Here is a 25,422-nt window from a genome sequence, read left to right on the forward strand (position 1 = left end):
TGATGATAATCCCTTTGAGAGAGAGAGAGAGAGAGCATGTCGACCATTAGATTCATCTTTTTTAAACTTAAACTTTTTTAATGCTGAGTCCTACAGGAAAAATTGTTTTACGCAGTGATTAGCTTTTCTCAGTTAATTGTTAATATAATATAGTGTAGTATCTCGATCTATAAAAAGCTCATAGCAAACTATAGTATTTTACAATTCAAAATAATTTTACTATCATTACTGGGTAAAAACTGAATTTACAAGGTGCGTTCAAATGCGATATACTGCAATATTATTTGAGGTGCTGTATTCCCACACATTTTCATTAAAATATAAAACTTGGTGATATGACACCATATTTTATACTTTGATAAAAATGAAGACAGTGCATTCAATTCTGATGTACTGTAAATAAGAAACTATAAGCGGAGTGAACTAATAATGTGTGCACACATATACTTTGAGGTGATGGGCTGATCACAGCAGATGCTATCAGCGGCTTCTGGCAAATGCATATGTCGACGGACTATACTTCGTTTATTTTTTTTCTGCAGGTTTCTCTTATTATCATGATTATAACGTTTAATGAAGAGGATATTTCAATACATCCAAAAAACATTTTTAATAAATAAGTGGCTGCTCAACTTTTTTTTCACTTTTTTCGCCAAGCCTGAGGCCTGGTCACTTTTCTAGTGAAAGTATTTGGAAAATGTTAATTCGTTAATAAGTGTTCCTGGAATAGGTGGTTCCTGTTTTTTTTTAACCTTACAGTACATTCTTGTGCTACTTAAGTAAACATTTTTGAGACGGAGTAAATAAACATCCGAGGTTCATTCTTTCCGATGAAAAACTTATTTCCTGTTTTGTTAGTAAGTTTACTGAAAGTATTTCTAAATAGGCACGTATCATGCACATTATATAGCCTTGCTATTCCATAAAAGAACATTTTGAATGAATTTTCAGTGTATTCTTACGAAAGTCTTTTAACCATTTTGTACCCCTACCCAGTCATGATGAAGGGTGGGTCATGATTTCAATGAGTCAAATACAATTTTTCCACACTGTAACAACCTTGAAATTTATAATCCATTGAAAGGAAAAGTCCTTTATTAAAATCCCTTCACTCTAAGATGTTTTGTTGCAATATTGGATGAGATTGAAATATAGACATTAAAATAAACCTTGATCAGAAAACAGATGTGCGCAACATCATCCATGTATCGGTATATAATACAGGTGTATTCTGCTGATTCTGAATGATTAAGGATTAAAATTTGGATATCTACATGTAGATTAAACTAGCAGAGTTGCAGATCACGTGCGAAAATGTTTGAGTTATGATCCTCTTTGACCGAAAATCCCCAAAAAATTGTTTATTGGACTGGGATTTGATACTCTGTATTCAAGATCAGTATTATCTGGTTTTAGAATGCAATGCATTAAAATTGATTTTTACAATAATCGTATAACTTACTTTGTGTTTTTCATGATGAAAAAAAAACTTCAGCAAAACCTGTTATTTTGACTACTTGTGTCTAGCTACTATATATCTTCCATGTGAATTTTTGGCGATTAAATTTTACGCTCCATAGACCATCGTCTGATGTGAAACTTTACACGGCATGACAGTTTCTCAAAGCGAATCAAAATTGAAACCGTTCATTTTTCTGATGCGAGCTCCATTTTTTTGGGAGTAATGGACTAGAAACATTTTTAATTGACCGAATGGGTGGCGCTGTACTCTTTGACACTAGGTTTGTATATAATAAAATAGACCAACAGGAAAAATAAACAATTTATCAGTTTTCAACAAAAATTACAGCATTTAAAAGAAGTACAAATCGAGAAAAATGGTGAAAGAATATACTCAAATAGCAAATAGATTTAATCATCTTTACTTGGTTTTAGTGTGACGTTCTTACAACTTAAATTAACCAATTGCTGTTTCATTTACCTCACATTGAACAATGATTGTATCAGAATAACCTCTAAGAAAGATGTTATAAAACGAAAAGCTTTTTTTTTTTAGCAAAGAAATGAAAATGAAACTAAAATATATATATTAATGATATGTTTCAATGTGTTTCAATATCAATATAGATACACGTATAATATATTTGATGATTAATGATTAAAATTTATTATCTTTTGTTTCATTGATTTCATTTGCATCAAGATATAATTACATGTACAAAAGCTCGAGCCTCAGAAAAGTACATTGTATTCAAGGAATAACTTTCTATAGTTTTTTTTTTGGGGGGGGGGGGGTGGGGGGTGTTATGATGTGATCAATCAGTTTGCTCGCGTGATAATTTGCATAAACGCCAAACATCCTGGAACCAAGTCCCTATGAATTTAGGCAGGGTAACTCATGCTCATCCAAATTGCCATGCACTTAGTTTGAAAATATACCGTGGAGCAAAGAAGGAAATTTTTAAAGAATTACTAGTAATGCATTTTCACCATATGAACAATAGAGCCCGCCCTAAAACCAGAATCTCAGACCCAGGGGCCATGAAATTCACAATTTAAGAAGAGACACCCTTGCTTCATAACCATATACTTAGTTTGTCTGCTAAGTATACAGGGGGGGGGGAGAATAAGATTGGTAAAGAATTTATGCATTTTTACCATATGATCAGGGGTATGGGCGGCGGAAGTGGTATAAAAGACGTTAATACAAAACGAACACTATACCGCTCAGCTATCTAGGCAAGTCAAAAAAGGTAGACTTGACTTGCCTAGATAGCCAAGCGGTTCCTGCACAGCTACATGTAGGAGGCAGATTCCGTAGGTCGAGAGTTTAACCCCGTTGAGGCGGGAGTGAGTATCCTTACAAAGAGTGAATTTCTCTGTGCTTTATACATATATGTAAAACATGAAACAAATTTTTCATGGCCTGACGTCAGATTGAAATCATCGCATTTGCATGGTAATATCAGAGGTAACGAAGTACCACATATTGAACAACAAACCGTTCTATAATTGGCCACATCCCCATAAAATACCCCACCACTTGAGTCGGCATGCAGAAACTATCCGCCGCTCCTGCAAAAAGTCGTTTAGTAGAGGTCGGTCTACCTCTCCGTTTGTAGTTTATCTTCAAGGTGATTATATTCTTTCTAAACTTGGAAATAACACACCTGAGATATTTTACAGCACAAAAGATAAAACAATATTATTAACATCCATTTTTGATATAACTAACACAAGGACCTTGAGCCACAAATAGTTATGAAGTTACCATTGACATCATCATGTAGACTGTAAAGTGTTTGATATTTTTACTGAAATCTTGAAGTTCTTTCACAACATCTTACCATTGCAATGTGATGAATTTATTTTTCATGAGAGTCTTAATGGTCAAAGCAAGTTTGTTTACCAGCTTGAATTTTTGCACAGTATAAATGTTTCAGAGTACATTTTCTCCCAAATGGACAAGAGAGTACACCTACACTATGAAGTGTGATGTTCTGATGGGGGTAAAGTGCAGAGATGCCAGGACGAAAGTGAAGATGCGACGGCAAAAGTGCAAAAAGGAGATTGCAAGGGAGTAATATTGACTTCACCTTTGCAACTTTGCTCCTCGTTCTGGTATCTTTGCAGTTTCCGCTTCTTCGCTCTGAAAGAAAAAAAAAACAAGATGTGTTTGTGAAACACTGATGCCCCCGTATGGCAACTTATAGCAAAGGTTAAACTTTCTCAAATGCAAATCAAATATGTTGGTACCCAAAGTAAGGTCAAGGTCAAAGGGTAAAACTTTTTGGTATCCAAAGGAAGGTCTTGTCACAAGGATTACACATGTGAAGTATGAAAGTCCTAGCACCAATTGTTCAAAAGTTATGGCCAAGGTTAAAGTTCAGTAAAATTTTGCAAAACTGGGTCAAACTCCAAGGTCAAGGTCAAAAGGTCAAATATGGTGGTGCCCAACGAAAGGTCTTGTCACAAGGAATACACTTGTGAAATATGAAAGCCATAGCTCAAACCAATCAGAAGTTATGGGCAAGGTTAAAGTTTTTGCAGACAAACAGACAAATTGACAAACAGACAGACGGACAAGGCAAAAACTATATACCCCCGAATCTTCGATACGGGGACATAAAAATCAAAATGGGAACACTATATTAATATTTGTGTGTATAAATGAAAAATGTGGTTTTAATCAAGAAGAGGCAGACCTAATAAAATATTTTAAAAGCTCTAACTGAAAAAAAACGTATAGTTAGCACTGCGTCGGAAGATTTTTCTAACAAAAAAATCCTTCTTATATTTGAATCTATTTCTGACAAAAATAACAATGCTTAGACAACAAAAAATGTCTGAGAAACATATATGGCCCCCATGGGCAATCTGAATGTTAAAAAGGGAACGACTTTTAAATGTCTGTCATGATAGTAAAACAATTGGTAATCTACTAATCAAGGACAAACATAATACTAAGTTTGATCTATATCATTAGGGATAATTTACTTCTTAGAGGGTACCAGTGTTCCAAATCTGATGCCAAGATACCGAGCTGATATTATCTTCCTATGTCTAGTGTCTATGTTGTTTGACCCTTGACCTTGTGGCCGAAAAATCAACAGGGGTCATTTATTCCTTTATAGGAATCAATGTACAAAGTTTGATGTCTGCCAAGCAAAGTGTTCTCAAAATATTGAGCAGACAATAATCGTCCTAACTCTAGAATAGTTTGACTCTTGATCCTGTGACCTTAAAATCTAGAGTGTCAACTACTCCGTAGGGTAGACCAGTGTACCAAGTTTGATATCTGTTTGATAGCAAAGGGTTCTCAAAATATTGAGTGGTCAAAATCTTCCTATGTTCAGTTTGACCCTTGACCTTTGACATGAACCTTATAAGCAATAGGGGTCATCTACTCCTTAAGGAGAAACAATGTAACAAGTTTGATGTCTGTCAAGAAAAGGATTCTCAAGATATGGAGCAGTCAATATATTCCTATTACCAGTTTGGCCCTTGACCTTGGATTGTGTTACTCAAAATTAATAGAGATCATCCACTCCTTCATTCAAAATTCTACCTATTTCCACTTTGAACCTTGGCCTTTGATCTTGTGACATCAAAACCAATATGGTCATCTACTCCTTAAAGGGACCAAGTGTAGTTTTGTTGTCTGTCAAGCAAAGGGTTCTCACAATATTTTGAAAAGTAGGTCAAAGGTCAAGGGTCAAGGAAGTTGGTAACCATGATAATTTACAAAAGCCCCAAGCAATATATGTGCAAAATATCAAATATACCTCTTAGAGTTCTCTAGAAGAGTTTTTGCTCTGTCGTCATCTGTCTGGCTGTTGCTCTGTCGTCTGTCCGCAAAAACTTTAACTTTGCCCATAACGTTTGATTGGTTGAGGCTATGGCTTTCTTTTTCACATGTGTATTCCTTAACAAGTCCTTTCTTTGGGTACCAACATATCTGACTTCTTGACCGTGGAGTTTGATCTACTTTTGCAAAATTTTACCAAATTTTAACCTTGGTCATAACTTTTTGAACGATTAATTCTAGGGCTTTCATACTTCACGTGTTTCTTGTGACAAGACCTTCCATTGGGTACCAACAATTTTGACCCTTTAACCTTGACCTTTGAGAATGAGCTAATTTTGAAAACTTTAACCTTTGCCATAACTTTGGAATGGATAGGTTTAGGGCTTTCATATTTCACAGGGATATTCCTTGTGACAAGACCCCTTGGGTACCAATAGTTTGACAATTTATCCTCGACCTTGGAGTTTGACCTACTTTTGTAAAACCTTAACCTTGGCCATAACTTTTGAATGGTTGTTGCTAGGGGTTTCATATTTCACTTGTATTCTTTGTGACAAGCTCTTCCTTTGGACACCATTTATTTTGACCTTGACCTTGGAGTTTGACAAACTTAAGATACTTTAACCTTGGCATAACTTTTAAACAGTTGGTGCTAGGGCTTTCACAAGTGTATTTCTTCTGACAAATCCTTTGGGTACCAACATGTTTGATCTCTTGACCTTGGAGTTTGACTTGCATTTGAGAAACTTTAGCCTTCACTATGAGCTGCCATACGGGAGCATCAGTGTTTCACAAACACTTCTTGCTGTATATACAGTGATTACATAAAATCAAACATAACATGTTAGCAGTCCCTGTGGATTTTGATGTGAAATTTTATGCAATCCCAAATTATCCGCTTTGAATCTGATTTTGTTAAAAATGTAATAAAAGATGGAGGTCACTTTCAATTAACAGTAATAACTATATACAGTATAGAAAAAGAGAGAGGTAAAGTAGCCCCCCCCCCCCCCCAATATTCAATGTCGGGGACAGGAGTCCAATTGTCTACTTTCCTGGGCAAACATACTTGAATGCTAAAACAATACCAGATATCATTTTTGTATATATCATACACAGATAAATATTCAATGTAATTATCCCCTCTTGTCTTATGGTTTCAGAATTGCATACACCTAGAGGAACTGTTTTCAGTCATTCACAGTCTAAGGAAAAATGATCCACTTTTACTCATGAAGAAGAATTTACCACAGTTACAATTTGATACTATATAGCTTCTTAATTTCCTCTGAATTCATCATATAATACTCTACATGCTTGCAATTAAGAAACAAGGTATCATTTTAGAGTTTCATTGGGATATGACATGAAGTTGGTTACGTGATCAAATCCTATAAGCCCAAAGGGCGTTTTAGTAGATTTGGTCACGTACCAACTTCATGTCATATCCCAATGAAACTCTAAAAAATGATATTTTATTTCTTATATTTTATACTTTTATTCATGTTACAAAGAAAAATACGCTCTATTTAGACTTTGTTATGAAAATGCAACATAACGTACCTACGACGTCATGTGACATCATAGCCGGAACTTTCCAAATGTCTCGCGCAGTTTGCTTTCTATAAGCAAAAAGGTCTGATCACATGACCAACTGCATGTCATTGAAAATTGAATGTCAATTTAATTTGTATTGTCATATAAAGAAAGACATTTGCAAATGTAAATTTTGTTAATAATGAATGAGAGTTGCATATATACTGACTGTACCCCAAGGCCAATATTAGCCTAAATAAAAATGACAGATAATAAATATCTTTGTTCATTCTTTATTCATTGTGACCTCAGTTATTACAGCAGTCTAAACATCTCGAGTTGCTAATTCAGTAAGCTCTACAACTCTGCACTTTACATGTACACCTAAAAAATATCTTTTTTTTTTGATTCATCACATTTCTTACGCCAGTCTATAATAAATCACAGATGCCACTTGCACATTATCCAGTTTTTAATGTGGATAATCTACAAGAAAAGATATAATATTGTTTTTTCTGACTTAAATTCACTTCAAAAAATTATACTAAACAAAAAAAATTGCATTTAAGTGTAATAATTCTAAAAGTGTACAAAACTTAAAAGAATTCATAATATTTGTCTTCAATGGAATAAGAACTGAAGAAGTGGCTAGACTTGTGAATATTACCTTTATACTTGGAATGTCAGGTGAGAGAAAATGTAAATTTAATTTCTATCTTTAGATAGTACTTACTATATAGTCTACAAATAATATTACAAATATTACAAAAATGATCACCCCTACCAATGAAGAATTATTATTTCACATAAAATTTTATATATCTGTTCCAATTTTGAAATTTCAGACCCATTCTTCTTGAATTTACAGGTAAATTATAAAAATATAATGGACTGAAAAATACATAAACGAAGTAGTAAATACATGTTGTACATATAGATAATCACCCTCCCATGTAAGTCTATTACTTCTCTAACTACTGAGTTAACAAATAATAACAGAATATAAATAATGCTGAATATAATCCTATTGTGTCTGGGGTTTGTACACATAGTTCTTTAAGTTATACATAATATTTACAAAGCATGTAGTTTACAAACATGTCAAGTACAATACAGTTATATACATATGCTGAAAACGGGAAGTACGAAATGTTTTATTAAATAAATGTACATGTACATATTTACATAAAAAAAAGGTGATAATGTACATGAAATCATAAAAAATGACAAAATACAGTTTTGTACGTGATTACAGAATAAACGTTTCACCACAAAACAGTATCAACAAAAGAAAATTTGTCATGCATATTGTAAATGTGCATGTTCTACAGTACATGAAATGACAATTTATGGTTTTGGACGTGATTACCAATAATACGATTTCACCACAAAAGATTTCCAACAACAAAAATTTGTTACACATATTCTGTTGTGCTTATTCAGCAACATCACCATTAACAAAAACACAACCAAGTTTGCATCCATAATAAAAAAAAAATCTCCATGTGACAATAGTTAGGTTTATTAAAAGAACAGAAATACAGTACATCATTATTTTCTTTATTGCACATGTAAACCATGAACTCTTCGACACAAAATATTGGAATTAGTGTTTTAGATTAGTTACAAATAACACTGAGTGCAATATTGACTTCAACCAGGGATGAACACATTTTGAGAAGTGAATTGTGTATTTAAGAAAATAACAGGAATAACATTTCAATTTTTACAGAAAATAAAGTATTCATGGTAGATGTGCAAAAATCAGCAGAATGAAAATTTAATACAAATGATAGATTTATCTCAGACATCACATTCTTTTTCCTTTAAGTGTACCGGTAATAATTTTCGAGTGTAACAAGCTACATGTAAAATCAACAACACAAGTCTGTTTAATCAAAATACAAAAAAAAAATCAACCTTCTACTCTGAATAAACTGAAATATATCTTAATATGACTAGTGAAATTTCAATCTGTTCTAATTCATTTTCTGACACTTTCACTTCTATTCCTTCCCCCCTCCCCCCTTTTTAACTTGACATTCAAGAATGCCCCATGTAACAATTACAATAATGTGGATTTCAATGAGACATGATATAGATGTGACCATTTCATTCATGAGTAAAGTTATATGATGGACACAACACTGACCTTACAACAGCTGGCAAGTTCATATATACCCTCAAAAGACTAGAATTAGAACTAGAGAGGAAAAGATGAAGAGACAGAAAGTTTTTTTTTTCATGGACACTGGTCTACAAGGCTTCTGTCATCACAGTGTAAGCTTGTCAACAAAATCTCTGTACACAAGTACAAGTACTTAGTGAGCTAATCTCTCCTGGGAAGCAGAAAACAAAAAAAAAATATCACAGATAGCAGGCATGCATACTCGGTACTCCTCGTGAGTTATCATAGATGACATGTCATGATGTAGTCGGTGGGTAACATTTTCTGATTAATGTCCTCTGGTTTCTTGGTTCATTTCTTCTTACTCTTGATGTTTTTACTGAGATTCTCTTCTTCCTGTATCTCTTTCCTAAAGCTGGCTACTTTTTCTGAAAATAAGGAGAAAAGAAATGAGCTGAAATGCCATATTCCTTGTGGTTTTATTCCATTCCAATACTTAAACTGACGTAACCAACACAAAAATTTTTGAATGAATGTTTTAATACAGTAAGATTAAAATCGTTGCAACATGGATTTTACCAATGTTTGATTTAGAAAGTACAGCAAAATTTCATCATTACAAATTAATTACATTCAAGATGACAAAATTTTAAGTGCAATTGTAATGGATACGTATAAAAACAAATATATTTAATTCCTAATCAAAATACACATTTACAGAAATACTTACCCCTCAGTTTGGTCAGTGTTTGGATTTTCTTTGCCAAAAGAGAATCTAACTGCTTTGCATATGCTTTAAAAAATGAAAAGAAAATATTTCAATTATTTTTTTTCAAATGTATATTTGTAGATCAATTCATTAATTTGACAAACTATAGCCTTGCTGCCATTTAGCAGATTTATCTAAAATTTCAAACTGAAGCTTTCTCATTTGTTTTCAAGACTATTTTTGTTTTCTTAAAATATCTCATCAAACCACTTGATGTTCATCTTGTTGAAATCCTTTTACATATTTCAACCTTTAAGGAAATTTTAAGTCAGTTGCTTAACTACTCAAAAGAAGAGGGTTTTTAAATGACCAGTTCAAATTTGTTAATTATCCTCTATTGAAAAAAAGATGCAATCTTTCACTTAAAGGGAAAAATGATCCTTTCATTCAAAGATATTTTTACGCAAGTTTTGTTTGAGATTGGCCCAGTGCTTCTAAAAATAATTTGAAATGCAGAAAATTTACAAACACAGGATATTTTTGAACTGATAAAATAAACCAAAGTTTAGAAAATTTAGTCATTTTTCCAATAGTATACAATGTAAATCTAACATGCATGTATAAGATTTTACCTTCTACATCATAGTCAGCCTCATCTGAGTTCTTCGCCAATTTTTTATCTTCTATCAGCCATTTCTGTGTATTCTGGGGATATATAAGTAGATTCAAATTTATTTACAAAATAATTATATAAACAAATTATTCTATTCTTAACTGTTAATCATCATCATTATACTACGCACAATGCAATAAATCTATTTTAGGCGAAAACAAAAAATCCCCTTTGATATACAGTATGAAAAATTCATCAAAAAAAAAAATGAATTTCCCTTGATTTGACACTGACCTCTATGAGAGCTTTGTGGTCATCAATGATTTGACACTGACCTCTATGAGAGCTTTGTGGTCATCAATGATTTGATACTGACCTTTATGAGAGCTTTGTGGTCATCAATGATTTGATACTGACCTCTATGAGAGCTTTGTGTCATCAATGATTTGATACTGACCTTTATGAGAGCTTTGTGGTCATCAATGATTTGACACTGACCTCTATGAGAGTTTTGTGGTCATCAATGATTTGACACTGACCTCTATGAGAGCTTTGTGGTCATCAATGATTTGATACTGACCTTTATGAGAGCTTTGTGGTCATCAATGATTTGACACTGACCTCTATGAGAGCTTTGTGGTCATCGATGATTTGACACTGACCTCTATGAGAGCTTTGTGGTCATCAATGATTTGATACTGACCTTTATGAGAGCTTTGTGGTCATCAATGATTTGACACTGACCTCTATGAGAGCTTTGTGGTCATCAATGATTTGACACTGACCTCTATGAGAGCTTTGTGGTCATCAATGATTTGATACTGACCTTTATGAGAGCTTTGTGGTCATCAATGATTTGACACTGACCTCTATGAGAGCTTTGTGGTCATCAATGATTTGATACTGACCTTTATGAGAGCTTTGTGGTCATCAATGATTTGACACTGACCTCTATGAGAGCTTTGTGGTCATCAATGATTTGATACCGACCTCTATGAGAGCTTTGTGGTCATCAATGATTTCTTCCTCCATTTCCTGAATGTGGTTGACAGCTTCATGAAACGTCAGCAACTCATCAGGAATCTCATCTTGCTAAAAACAGAATAATAAAATCAGAATATGAATCATCTCATTCTGTCTGCCACATGTTTACATAACACAGGAGAGATTCAAAACAAAGATAATCTTTCTGAATTTTTGACAAGTTTGCTTATTTTCAAGATCATATGAAGACTGAAAAGTTTTTCTGAATTTTTAAAATTTCCTTTCATTCAATTTGATGAATTTTAAACCCCTGTCAACATTGACAAGTGGAAAATTTCTTTAAATTTTTGCTTATAAATTTCAACTCTGACTAATGTTTTTGCACCTTACACTAAATCTACATAAAACTCTGCAGTTAGCTGAAATTTCAGCAAATAAATGAATTCAAGTTACAGTGTATGCATTTGCAGAGGCCCTAGCTGTTTAGTCTAGTTTCTTACATTGGAGGTCTTGAGTTTGGCTAAATCACTGTTCTGTGGTGACATAGCTCCAAAGTTGATATTGTTTGGCAGTGCTATCTCTGCAGGCTTTCCCTCTACAGGTCCTCCCGGCCCAAGCTCCTTTACTCTGTAATCAAAAGAAATTTTTTTTCAGTTGATTTTGTAAATGTTGTCTTGTAAAATTAAGTGGGATCATCATCCACTTTTGTCAGCAATTCAGCATCTGTTTATAAGATTAAGTAAATTATCATATGATAGATAATGGCACTGAAAACTAGGGTTTAGATGTTCTTGACAAACATCTGTTGGAACATATAATTTACCTGTCTGCATATCTTAGAGTGTTCAGTGTGTGTTCACAGCACGACATTCCAGGAGAAACCATAGCAATCTGTCAAAGGGAAATCACTGGATGCATTTCTTGTATTAAAGTTGTATATTTGATTAATCAATTGAGTTTCATGTCTCTGTTTTATTATTTTAAATTTATAAAATGCTTATATACAAGTTTTTTTTTCAATAATTGTGGAATCATTTTAATTCGTTGGGGGTCAATGTTTGTAGGCTTTTTACTGGTTCGTGGGGACATAATTTTCATGGCTAAATAATTATTCAATGAACCAATGCACTCGCAAAGTTCATATTCATGGGGATGCAACTTTGTTGGTAAGGATGACCCACAATATCCATATGCATTGGTACACCCACGAACAATTATGATTCCATGATATTCAAGTTTGAAGTCTCTGTTTTATTATTTGGATGTTCAAGTTGGGAAAACTGAAGTTTGTCTAAGAAATATAACTCACCATACAAGTCCTGGAGTTATCTCCTATGAAGGAGTCCCTAAGCACCTGAGTTAACTTGCTGGCTCTGAATGGCTGGTATTCCCCTCTCCTGCTTAAAGCACGTATGCACTCCTGTTGGTGAAAAAAACATCATGTTTCATATCCTAAACTAAAAATTATCAAATTTGTGCTGCTGGCAGCACAACTTCCATGGTGACATCAAAGTACCTTGTGATGCCTTATGTTGACCTGGACTAAATCACATAATTAGCTATTACTTTACATCATAAAAAAGTTACAGGCAAGATAAAAATCATTAGCTAAAATTCAGAAAGAAGACACAGAAAATCTTAATTTTAATTTTTCAGGGCATATGTATGTTGATGAAACATGAATGAAGTTTTTAACCATCAACATTTAACACATTTAAATCATGTAGTGCAGGACTCTCAAATCTGTGAAATAGAGGTTGACAACAGACCTCTTCCAAAATGAAAATAATTTTTAAAATGGGTACCATATTCCAAATTTATGATAACATCATTATTAAATGGTTTTGAAATCATGTAAATATAATTCATAGAGGGATTTATCAAGGGTATCAAAACACAACAATCTTCATTAAAAATGTTTTTGGTTCCAATTCACACTTGTAATGTTGGTGAGTTTCATTTCCATCAAACACTAACAATCCCACTGATGGACAAAATGTCACTACTTTTGACCATTTTCTCAATTTTTTTTTCAAGTCATGTTCCAAATTTAGGATTAGAACTCTGAAGAATGGAAATTTCTTGACAGATGTAATGATATAATCATTCACCTTTAGTGCAAGAAGACTTTTGTTAATTTCTGCTCCCTCCATTCTAGTTTGTCGATCTGCACTAGAGGTATCAGCACCACGTTCATTACCTGCAAAAAAAAAATTCATATATCTTTACATGTGTGTTTTACAATTGCTTTAAGTACTTGGTACTTTATATTATGCACTTGTTTGTTTGGTACTAAAAAAATTTCATGGACACCTACCTGCAAGATCTATCAATGAAAACTTCCCATGTAGTTTATTTGAATTTCTAAAAAAAAAAAAAAAAAAAAAAAAGGGGTAATTACTCCGGAATGAAAGAATTTCATTTTGTTAATTGGATATAGACTGAAACTTTAAAGCATAATTTCTACAAAATAAATATGCCCTCAATGACTCTATTAACTACTGTAAGAACAAAATGTGTTTGTGAAACACTGATGCCCCCGTACGGCAGCTTATGGCGAAGGTTAAAGTTTCTTCAAATGCAACTCAAAATCCAGGCCAAAAGATAAGAAATGTTGATACCCAAAGAAAGGTCTTGTCTCAAGGAATACACCTGTGAAATTTGAAAGACCTAGATACAACTGTTCAGAAGTTATGGCGAAGGTTAAAGTTTTTTAAATAAAAGTCAAACGTCAAGGTCAAGGTCAAGGTCAAAGTGGTTGATGTCCAAAGGAAGATTTTGTCACAAGAATTACATATGTGAAGTATGAAAGCCCTAGCATCAACCATACAAAAGTTATGGCCAAGGTTAAAGTTTTTCAAAAGTAGGTCAAACTCCTAGGTCAAGGTCAAAAGGTCAAAGTGGTGGTTGATATCCAAAGGAAGGTCTTGTCGCAAGGATTACATATGTGAAGTATAAAGGCCCTAGCTCCAACCATTCAAAAGTTATGGCCAAGGTTAAAGTTTTTTAAAAGTAGGTCAAACTCCAAGGTCAAGGTCAAAAGGTCAAAGTTGTTGGTATCCAAAGGAAGGCCTTGTCACAAAGAATACACATGTGAAGTTTGAAACCCCAAGCACCAACTGTTCAGAAGTTATGGCCAAGGTTAAAGTCTCATAAAATTTTGCAAAAGTAGGTCAAACTCCAAGGTCAAGGTCAAAAGGTCAAATATGATGGTACCCAAAGAAAGGTCTTGCCACAAGGAATACACATGTGAAATATGAAAGTCATAGCTCCAACCAATCAAAAGTTATGGGCAAGGTTAAAGTTGACAACAGACAGACAGACAAACAGACAAACGGACAAACAGACAAACAGATAAACAGACAAACAGACAGACAGGACAAAAACAATATACCCCCGGGATATTTCGATCCGGGGGCATAAAAATTCCATTGTAACTGATTGACTAAATCTCAAATCTTATCAAATATATGTAGATGTTTACTTACTTTCTCCGTACAATAATCTGCAAGACAGCATGTGAGCGAGAAGAGTGCTGATTGGCTGATGTGGTCCCCGATGTCCGTACATTATTCCCATGCTGGATTAATCGTAACACATCATCAGCGCTATCTATATGCTCCTCCTTCAGTCCAACTACATTCACTTGTCCTTTGGCATCTTCTAGCACTCTTAGTTTCAATTTTTTATTGAGCAAATCGAACACCTGACAAAAACAATGGTCATTTTAAAAACTTGCATGGAATTTTGCAATGGATTTAAAATTACATACATGAACAGAATAAAATAAAATTAAAAGGTATTAATTAGTTTTAATAGAAATAAAAACTGAAAATATGAAGCACTGATAACTTGAAGATGCATTTTAAATAAATACACTGATTTATTTATTACCTTTCCACTATATATTTCAAAAAAGCTTGCACCAACTGTTAATTCCAACTTTTTATATTTTGTGTTGAGAAGTCTGAAAACATCCCGAGCTGCAATATAAGATGATTAAATTAAGTAAGTATTACAGCAAATTAAAAGGATATACATGTGCATATACAAGCATTGTGCATAAAAATTGAATTCTTCAATGCAGCAAAGAATTTGATAACTAGATGTAAAAGAGAGGTAAGGTTCAAGCAGATTATTTTACTATAAATATATTATCTTTAGCATGTACGATATTTTGCGGAAATTTATTTTTAAACAAATTAGCGTACATTTGATTTAGTGCATTTCTAAATGTATATTTCATCATTTATATACAAGTATACAAGACATTTAGCAGTGTACTTGATTTGCCTGAAGCTGCTTTCCACCATACACTTTAAATAGATATACACGGCCAAATGTAATATGTTTACAGTATTTCAAATGTTTAAGACTTTTTAATAAACTATATTAGGCCAACCTAAACAGTTTACCCTTAACATCATCTTTGGGCAAAGGATTCACTCAAGTTAAAATTTAAAGTAAGAAAGAAAAGTCCACATGGAAAGAGCACATTGTGACACTATAAATTTAACTACACATGGTGGAAAAATATAAATGAGGAATAAATGTTTGCAAAATACTATTTTCTGTACATTACTAACTTTTAATTTTGGAAAAATGTTTATGTTGTCTGTTTATACATTAAAAAGGGTGACCTCAAATAAACTGGTACTCAGTTTGAATTTTGTTTTTTTTCCCTCCCCTTCTCAAAAATTTTTGAAACAAAGACCCCTGACAAGTACAGACCCTGAAGTAAAACAAACCCTTATTTTGGATAGCCTACAAACAAAGCCAAAGCATCATGTTTTCCAGCAATCAGATTTTTGAAAACATCAAAGTCAGATTTGTATTTACCAGCTAAGCAGTAAATTCCTTTTGCACAGTCCTGCTGACCCTTAGACGAGAAATCTCCTCCCATTGTCTATAATGAAATGTTATATCACATACCGTACAATGTCATATATAGCAATGAAATATTAAGGATTTTAAAATTTAATCACTTTTTATTGATATTTGAGGTACAGATACACTGAAATTCGATAATTGTACAGAGACTGTAACTAAGAATGAAGATAAACATGCACAGAACATCAAAGTTAATCCAAGCAAATATCGAAATATTGCTTAAATGCTTTTATAATAATTAGTATCATACATTTGACAACAGAATGTACACGACTTACATGTGTTTTCCCACTCCCTGTCTGACCATAGGCAAAGCAGGTAGCCATACCCCCCTCAAAGATGCACTCCACCAGTGGTTTTGCTGTGTACCTACAACATAATTCTCATTTGGTCAATAGTGGCTACAAGTTCTTTTTAAATATGGATACATGTTGTTAAATTGAAATCCTCAACACACACAAAACTGACTAAAAATTAAATTGCTCACAATTAATGCAAACGTTTTACAGATTCTAAATATCCAAGGTTTAAAAAAATAATGATCACAGTACCATATTTAATGAATCTAATAATTTTGGTATTTGCTTTTTCTATAACAAGTAAAATTCTGGCCTTCAAAACAAATAAAATTACTTTGCGTTTATAACAAAACAGCATATTCTTAACAATTTACATTTTATACACCCAGTATATATTTTCAATCAAGTGAAAGATTATTTCAGAATTCCTACCTGTAAACCATTTCATTTGTGGAATTCTCATCAAATGCATAGTCAAATCGGAAGGTCTGGTTTTCTAGGTACTTAGTCAGGTCTACTTTTAACTTTGGCTCGTGTACAATAGTACACTCTTTGTTTGGAACAGTTAAAACATCCACATCCTTCTTTGTAACTTCTGAATGATAGAAAATTAAACATTTAGACACAATACATGTATATAATCATTGCCCCCCCCCCCCCCCCAAAAAAAATTTAAAAAAACATTTACATGCAAACATAAGCAAACTGCACCTTGTATTTATGAAAAACAAATTTACATATCATTATCATTTCCAGCATGTAAAATACTGAAGATGAAACCATGAGTAACACAAAATTCTCTTCAAAGTCCACTGCACAGCAAATCTGAAGCTGTAAATTACCCTTCTTGTTCAGTGGACGTTTCCTAACACAGACACAGATTTGATGATTGACAATGGGATCGGAGGAAGTCAGTGGCCGAAATTCCAGACCAGCTCTGTATTCTCTGGAAAAATAAACAACAAACAATGTCAAAGTTAACATGCAATGTTAACATGCAAAATACACTTGCATCTTACACTTGCAAACCAATGAAATGATGTAAAATTTTAACATTTAAACTGCAGGAAAACATTTTTTTAAAAATCAACTCTTCCCTCCCCAACCCCCCCCCCCTTTTTTTTAGAAAGCTTTTTATCCATCAGAGTCACCAATTAAAATGTTAAGATCACAGATAGAAAACTGCAGCATTTCCCATACAGCAATGAAATGGGTCAAATTTAATCTATACACTGACCACAATAATGATAAAGCATAACATTTCAAACTTATTTAAATCATCCAAAAAATACACACACACATGTACCCACAAAATCTTTAAAAAGGATTAAGCAGCAAAATGGCTCCATATAAAACCTTTATTTGAAAACTTGAAACTTTCAAAAAAAAAAGTATATATATAAATATTAGGGATGTCAACGAATATTCGAACATTCGAATATTCATTCGATGAGTTGATATTCGAATATGAATTTAAGATTCGAATATTCGGTATTTTTTTCAGATTTCATAAAAAGAAGTACTGTGTTTAATAAATTTTGATTAGAACAGTGCTGGAATTATCCCTGTTTAATTTACTAGCGATCAATTTTGATCGCCTGATTTCTTTCACTACTTTCTTATCATATATATATATCTACTAAATTATTTTGTTTTGAGTAAGGTATTAAAGAATTATACAACAATGCGTTATGTATAATACAAAACGTATTTTCCTAGTTTTTTTAGGAATGACTCTAATTCTTGGCCAAATTATTCGAGTATAACCTGGTTTGGGTCAGTTTACGCTTTATAATCCGCGAAGCAGATTATAAAACAGCGTAAACTGACCCAAACCAGGTTATACTCGAATAATTTGGCCAAGAATTAGAGTCATTCCTTATAATTTAATTTTAAAATCATTAAATAACTATGGGTGTAAAATTTCGTTGCTTTTTATTAGTTCAAATTTGCCGCTCAATAATACAACCGTAGTAACGGAAGTGATGGGAAGCGAGGGGAGGTAAAAACTGATACATAGGCCTAGCAGCTTGTTTACATGTGGTAAGATCGAATTATTGTTTGAAGTTTAAGGTACATTTATTAAATCTGGAATTTTCCATGAATCCCGAGGACTGGAAATGAGAGGATTGTATGGATACAGATGATTCAGCTGGTTGTCAGGGGGGTGTGTCCCCATACCAAACCAGGTTATACAGAAATAATTTGTGTTCCTTTTTGGATATTAACCAATCAGGGGCTAGAATACAAACAAAATTAAATTATTATTAAATAAATACGATCGGATCTAGAATCGAGGACAACAAAATGAAAACCTTCTTAGAATGTCTAAAAGACCTGAAGAGTAAACTTATCAATTGTAGAGGGCTCAATTTCAGAATAAATGGGTAAATTACTTAATTATCTCGGGTTATACATAATCTTGAATTTTATATTCATTATCGGGAAATTAGTTAATTACCTAGGAAAATTGTCTATGGTAATATTTGTTTATATTTTAAAAACATTGTATCAAAGATTATAATCATATCTCTTATTAGGTTGATAATGTGTATTTGTCCTTGGTAAGGCGACTGGTTCCTCGGAGCTACTATAAAATAAAATACACATGTAACATTTGTTAAAATTATCCTTTTCTACATTTAAATCAATTATTTATTTCAAACATTGACAAATATCAAATGGAATTCCTTATTGTATATATACAAAAGTCTTCATACAATTTTACTTCAGTATAAGAATAACGCTAAACCTTTCATGAGAGTAGGATGATGCATACCAGTATTTAAAATAAACCAGATTTTATTTATTTTATCGAATATTCGAATATATTCGAATACTTTCATTGAATATTCGAATATTAATTATTGACAAAATTGACATCCCTAATAAATATATTTATAAAATGAAGGATTTCATCAAAGGACCAATTTTTTTAAATTGATGCAATATTTGTAACAAAAATGTAATCAATCAGACTCTCCAAGATGTTTCATGTTTTTTTGGAATGTGTTTTTATTGTCGTTACTGAGATGAAATTAATCAAGAGAAAAGCCTTACCTAGCAAAGATCAGCAATATTAACATAGTTTATACCATGTAGTGAGCTACATGTTGCATATATTGATTAAGGAACCAGGGATGGCACCTCATCCAATCAATATCTAATTAATAATTTATTCTACCATACCTTGTTCAATTTCCAATCATTTAATGTAAACTTATCCAAACCTAATAAACATATCAATTGATTTCTACTACCAACTTTGTGCATTGTAGCAATACATGTACTTCCAAAACCAGTCACTCAAATTTAAAAAAGCCTGCAAAATGCCTCAATCATTCTACAGATTCCTTTATAATAGAAACAAAGTTTTTTCTCTGTAATTTTCTTAGCTCACTTTTACTGCCTTCAGCTGGATATTACTACTACTGGTCTATTACTGGGAAATAGAACTCCATGTGATTTAATATTCTTGAGTCACAGAGACATAATCTAATGGAAGGGAGGTATCAAAACTAAAAAAAACAAAACAAAACAACAACAAACAAACAAACATGTAAAAAAAAAAAAAAAAAAAAAATTATAGCATCAGTTTACTACATGTAAGTCCCCTTCAATTTCTTTGTTTATCTTTGTGTATGAATGTGAATGTGTGTGTGTTTTAGTGTGCGTGTGTGTGGGGGGGGGGGGGTGTAATAAAGGTAAATCACTAACTTTATCATGGCCTGGAACTCCCAGTTTGGATCTGATGTATCAAAATTGGACTCATTCTGTTCTTTGATTGCTAAGTGTTTGGCCCTCCTCTCATCTCGCTTCTGTTGAATTTTCTCAACTTCCTTAACACAGTTGGATTTTCTGCGAGCTAAAGAAGATAAAAAAAATCTCCACAATACTGTTAACTAGTAGACACTGTCATGATTGAACACAACTGCAAATTTCAGAGTATACAAATTCAAAGACACTGCATTTTAAGTTGTCACCAACTAATAAAGAATTAACTTTCCCAGGATCCTGCATATATCCAGTCTTTATCAGACATTCAGTTATTTCTACTTGTACATTACCGTTTACATTCTATTAATTTTTGAAATTAGATTAAGAAAAGTCTTCATCTTACAGATGTGAAATACCTTTGTCTATCAATAGTATTATTTAAAGAAACTATTTCAATCAATTTCAGAAAATAAAGAAAAAATTGTATTCTATAAAAATTCTGCAAAAACAATTTTTATATTAAGTATCAAAATGTTTATTTCACCAGCTTCAAAAAGATTTGGAAATGAGTGTGGTCACTAGTTTAACATTTACAAATGTTACAATGGCCTTTACCTTTGAGAAATGACTCTGAATTATGGTCATGACACACTGAGCAAACATAAAGTACTATTGTGAGAAGTAAAGTTATTTCTTATTTTGAGACTTCCTTATTTTTAACAGCATAAAAATTTCATCATAGCAGCTTCAGCAATGTTGACCTTTGAAAAATGACCATAGACCAAATCACTATTAATAAGTGAAGTTTAATCAGAGATCTCATTTGGAGGAAGCATAGATACAAGATGGACTAATTGTGTGAAGAAACAAAACAGATCTGATAGACAAGAGGAATCTTTTAACGTGTGTTTTCACATTGCAAATTTGGAGCGGAAGTTCAACACTTTAAATTTACACTCAATAGAGAACCCTCTCAACTGATAACTGTGTCAATACAATTGACAGCTTAACAATAAATCCACTTTTTCTCTCTTTCAGGGAATTTACTTCATCGAATCAATAAAATATTGATGACCATCACATTTACATACCCCCAACAGGTGCTTTTGGATCATTTTTTGGCTCAGCATGGCCATTTTGGGTTGGCACTGATGCTCTAGAATTAGCTGCATAACTCTGTCGTGATTTGGCAGAGGACGGTGCTGTAATAGAAAGTGCTTCAGGGTCAACAGTAATATTTTCTTTCAACATTAGGCCTAAAAAAAATTGTTTGTTTGTTTCCTGTAACATTCCCAAAAAATCAAGGGTCAGTAGGTCGGGAATTTTTTTTTTTTTTTTTACTTATTTATTTTTTTTTTTTGCTTATGAATAATGGGGTCAAACATTCCGGAACTGAATTATTCAGATGTTATATTTATAGTGGACACCCAACATGGCTGCCTAGCGGCAGAAAACGAACTTCAAAAAGTTGTGGGGGGAATTTATTACTCTTTATATTTAAGGTAAATATTGACTAAGTTGCATATTTTATATCTGAAATAAAAGATACAATTAATATTTTTTGAATAAAAAGAATCAGCTGATTGATCAAACCAAAGAGCAAACACAGATTTGGCAGAAAAAAATCCACCCCTGGGTAAATTGAATGGGTCGGTCGGGTTACAGGAAATAAACATATTGTTACGTTCCGATAAGTTTACCTGTGAAATTCGGATTAACTGTTGTTGACAAGTTCCGAATAAACGGACCCTGAACCCGATGTGTATAAACTACTAAAATATTTGTCAATGAACAATGAACGAAAGAATTGAACAATGATTTATTATTTGAACTTTATCAATTTGATTTATGTATTGTAATTACAAAGCGTTATGTTGTATATGTTCTATATAGGTACAACGTTATTAAGTAATTTTAGTGGTCAAAACCCGCTAACTTACAAATTAGATATTGATTGTGACGTTATTGGTATCTGACGTTTATACGTCATCATAACAACTTTTGTCTATAAAAGACAGCTGTTTTGTGTTTAGAAGACAGTCTGCATTGGGTTGCGACTCCGTATACTTCAGGTGTAAGACAGTGGTATGTGCAAACAGTACCAAGTCTATGTATACGAAATCATTAGTGAAGAGTCATTCAGAGTAGAAACGTCCTGGATTGACCATTGGTTCGTCATCTTTGTATTAACCAAACAACGTTGTACCAACCAGGTTTATCATTGTGCTTATAATTGAACCATTTGATCGTCTTAATAAATATCATAAACTTTACAACGTGTTATTCGTCACGGTTCTAGTGCAGATATTATTAGTGAACTAAAAATTGGTCATTTCGCCAATTATTCAGTGGACCAAAAATTGGTCATTATTCCGATTGTATATAAACTTTGTGGATAACCATTTCAACCTTGACCAGTTACCAGTAACCAACAGCGGCCCACGATTAACTGATTAAGTAATAACCTTATACCCTCGGTTTCGTTACAATATCTTTTTAGGCCTTACATTAAACAAAATCTTCACTGAAAATATCTTTGGGTACATAATGACATAAACTCAAGCAAGAATTAAAGGGACATGAAAATTATTTTCAAGAATATAACTTAGACAACGAAAAATGTGTTAGAAACTACTGACTCCTCAATTTTTTTATAAAAAGAATATACATTCTGCATTAACTAGTTTTATACTACCTTTTCGGACAGCTTTAGGACCATCTCCAGCATTTGGAATTCTACTACTCTAAACAAGTAATGATACAACATTAATTTTAATGCATAATTTATCGCTTTTGTTTAAACACAAAATGCATAAAAACTTGCGAGAATACTATCATAAAATAAACTTTACATAAATTCCCAAAAATTCAAAATCTACAAACCTTTGAAGATTGGATATCTCTATTACTAGGAGGGGGCTGAGCAGGAGCTAAGTCAGGATTCAAAGAAAAGATGGCCTCTATTTCAATCTATAAAAAAATTGTGAAACTTGTTCATAACAGATTTTTGCTGCAACATGTAAAAATAAAATTGTTTTTGAATTTAGCAAGCATCAAGTGAAGTCACGAACTAGATAACTTAGTGCTATATATAGTAATTCATATATATGTATATATATTTAGTAAATGTAATTTTGCATTGTCCTTTCAACCGTCAGTTTGAAGACTGAGTACCAATGAAATCATCATTAATTTTTTTCCCCCGAAGTGGCTGTTAATCATACAAACTTTGCCCTCTTTTTTGCAACTGTGTACAGATTTTTCAGCTGATTAATCAGACTTTTATGAAAATTGTGACAATACCTCTTTCCCTTTAGTTTCACCTTTCTCAAACCACTCCACTGTCACGCTTTTTGCCTCTGGATTTAGACCACTTATAACAGCAGAATGTATGCGACCTACAATTTAAAGTTAAAATATCGAACAACACAATTAACCTGAAATCAATTAAATTATTTTCAATCAGACTGAAATGATGCACTTTTATTGGTTTTAAAACATGACTGCTGGCTATATTTCTGTGTCCTGCACGTAAGCATTATATCTGGCAATAGGGCAAACACCTAACCACCTCTTTACTAGTTATAATATTAGGAATTATTTATATGTCTCTCGTATTATGGTCTTCAAGAAAATAAATCTTAATAGGTTTATTAATGACTGTTTATGGAAATGTATTGGGTTGATCATTTTTAAACATGGCACAGCCTCCTCTCGCCATTTACGAGATTGATGAACCCGCTATTTTTCCAAAGACAGTCGCTAACAAACCTAATCAGTAAAAATATGTTTAACTCTGAGCAATTTCCAGCACATATTCAGTGTTTGAATTCAACACAAAAAATTGTAAAGACATTCAGGCTCAACTTTTAATGGACTAAACTGCCAAATGTATGATAAAAACGGTGCATCGATTTACCCAAAAGGACACAAAAGGAATCCAAAAGGACCCAAAAGGAAATTAAAAGCAACCCAAAAGGACTAGAAATGAAAGGGAAAACTTGCTATTTAATGAACACTCTCATACTTTATTGAAAGTAAAACATTAGTTTTTGGAAAAAGTGTGTGTTAGGGATGGGGGTCCTTTTGGTTTCCTTTTGGGTTCTTTTGGGTCCTTTTGGGTAAATCGACGCACCCTGATAAAAACACTACCAAGTTAGAGTGGTCACTTAGTCAAATCAATCATCCTGAAGATTATATTCATTTCCCCAGAATTTCAGATTTTCTACAAGTAACCAATACATGATACATGAAGTAGAGAATTCAAAAATGGGGGGGGGGGGGTTGGCATCACTCCTGAATCATTATGATAAAAATATAAAGCTATAATGGGATACATATTGTATCTTATGACACTTTAACTGCCCTTGCACTCGTCTCACTCTCCTCCAGTTTTATATTTTCTAAACCCAAAATATTGCAAATCCAACAAGGTCTAAGAAAAGTGGACAAAAGCTCTGCTGATCCAACAATTTCTCACTTGAAAATAAAACTTTCAGATGAAATATTCTCATACTACAAATTAAATAAACAAGTCTACACTATCTTTTTGCAAGACATCTACACATCAGTTATTATATATCTTTGACAATTCTGTTGAGGAGTTTTAAAATCACAATGAAAAATGGCAATTTAAATCTTTTCACTGTTGTTGATTAGATTGTTATTTACAAAATGACTTCAGGAAATTTTTAAATTACGGCGCTATTTATCTTATCCTCGAGGAATAAATAACAGGTAAGTAAAGCTGTTCAATTTTGAAAGTCAAACTTTAAATTCAAAATATAGAACATTTGTATTTCTTTATATTGGCAATAAATACATCTTTTCATTCACCCTTGAAATGATTACACTAACCCAATTAACTTTTATTAAATTCCAACGAAATTAGTCATGCAAACTTGTAATGAACCTTTTTTCATTTCGTCTGCCCCTGTTTTCAAACAAGTTAGCAACGGGACCGACGAGACGAAATCTTACCGTCAGTTCGTTGGATGTCAACATTGACACCAACTTTAAGGCTTCCCATATCCATGATTCTCCTATAAATTTATTACTAACTGTTATTTGTACATATATTTCACAGAATTACGACAACTTTTACTCTTTCCTCGGTTCACATGTCATTAATTCATCAATCCGTTTACGAATTTCAAACCAGATGTACGCATGCGCAGGATATTCAAACGTTTTGATGCTCTTGAACTTGTAAATGGAAAGCAATTTTTTTTTTTGAAAGAGTTATCTCTCTTTCCCTATACTTTTTTTTAATAGCGT

General features: G+C 32.8%; 2 protein-coding genes across 2 annotated transcripts in view; one reads left to right on the forward strand and one right to left on the reverse strand.

Annotated features, from left to right (window-relative positions):
• LOC133190462 (spindle assembly abnormal protein 6 homolog) overlaps positions 1–25,422 on the forward strand; it is a 281,161-nt gene that overhangs the window by 176,997 nt on the left and 78,742 nt on the right. The gene's annotated exons all lie outside the window — the stretch shown is intronic.
• LOC133190461 (kinesin-like protein KIF2A) lies at positions 7,083–25,319 on the reverse strand. The gene is made up of 21 exons (XM_061326113.1): positions 25,126–25,319; positions 23,449–23,543; positions 23,029–23,115; positions 22,841–22,889; positions 21,237–21,347; positions 20,146–20,293; positions 17,271–17,374; positions 16,861–17,023; positions 16,408–16,498; positions 16,079–16,145; positions 15,134–15,222; positions 14,728–14,945; positions 13,557–13,603; positions 13,351–13,439; positions 12,549–12,659; positions 12,063–12,130; positions 11,740–11,866; positions 11,246–11,347; positions 10,275–10,347; positions 9,664–9,726; positions 7,083–9,361 (listed from the first exon to the last, which is right to left on the reverse strand). Exons 1-21 carry the CDS (start codon positions 25,178–25,180, stop codon positions 9,285–9,287), a joined length of 2,034 nt encoding a protein of 677 aa, XP_061182097.1. The 5' UTR covers positions 25,181–25,319; the 3' UTR covers positions 7,083–9,284.

This window comes from Saccostrea echinata, unplaced genomic scaffold, assembly GCF_033153115.1.
Source record: "Saccostrea echinata isolate AGI-Se365-2 ecotype Australia unplaced genomic scaffold, CSIRO_AGI_Sech_v1 ptg000022l, whole genome shotgun sequence".
NCBI lineage: Eukaryota > Metazoa > Mollusca > Bivalvia > Ostreida > Ostreidae > Saccostrea > Saccostrea echinata.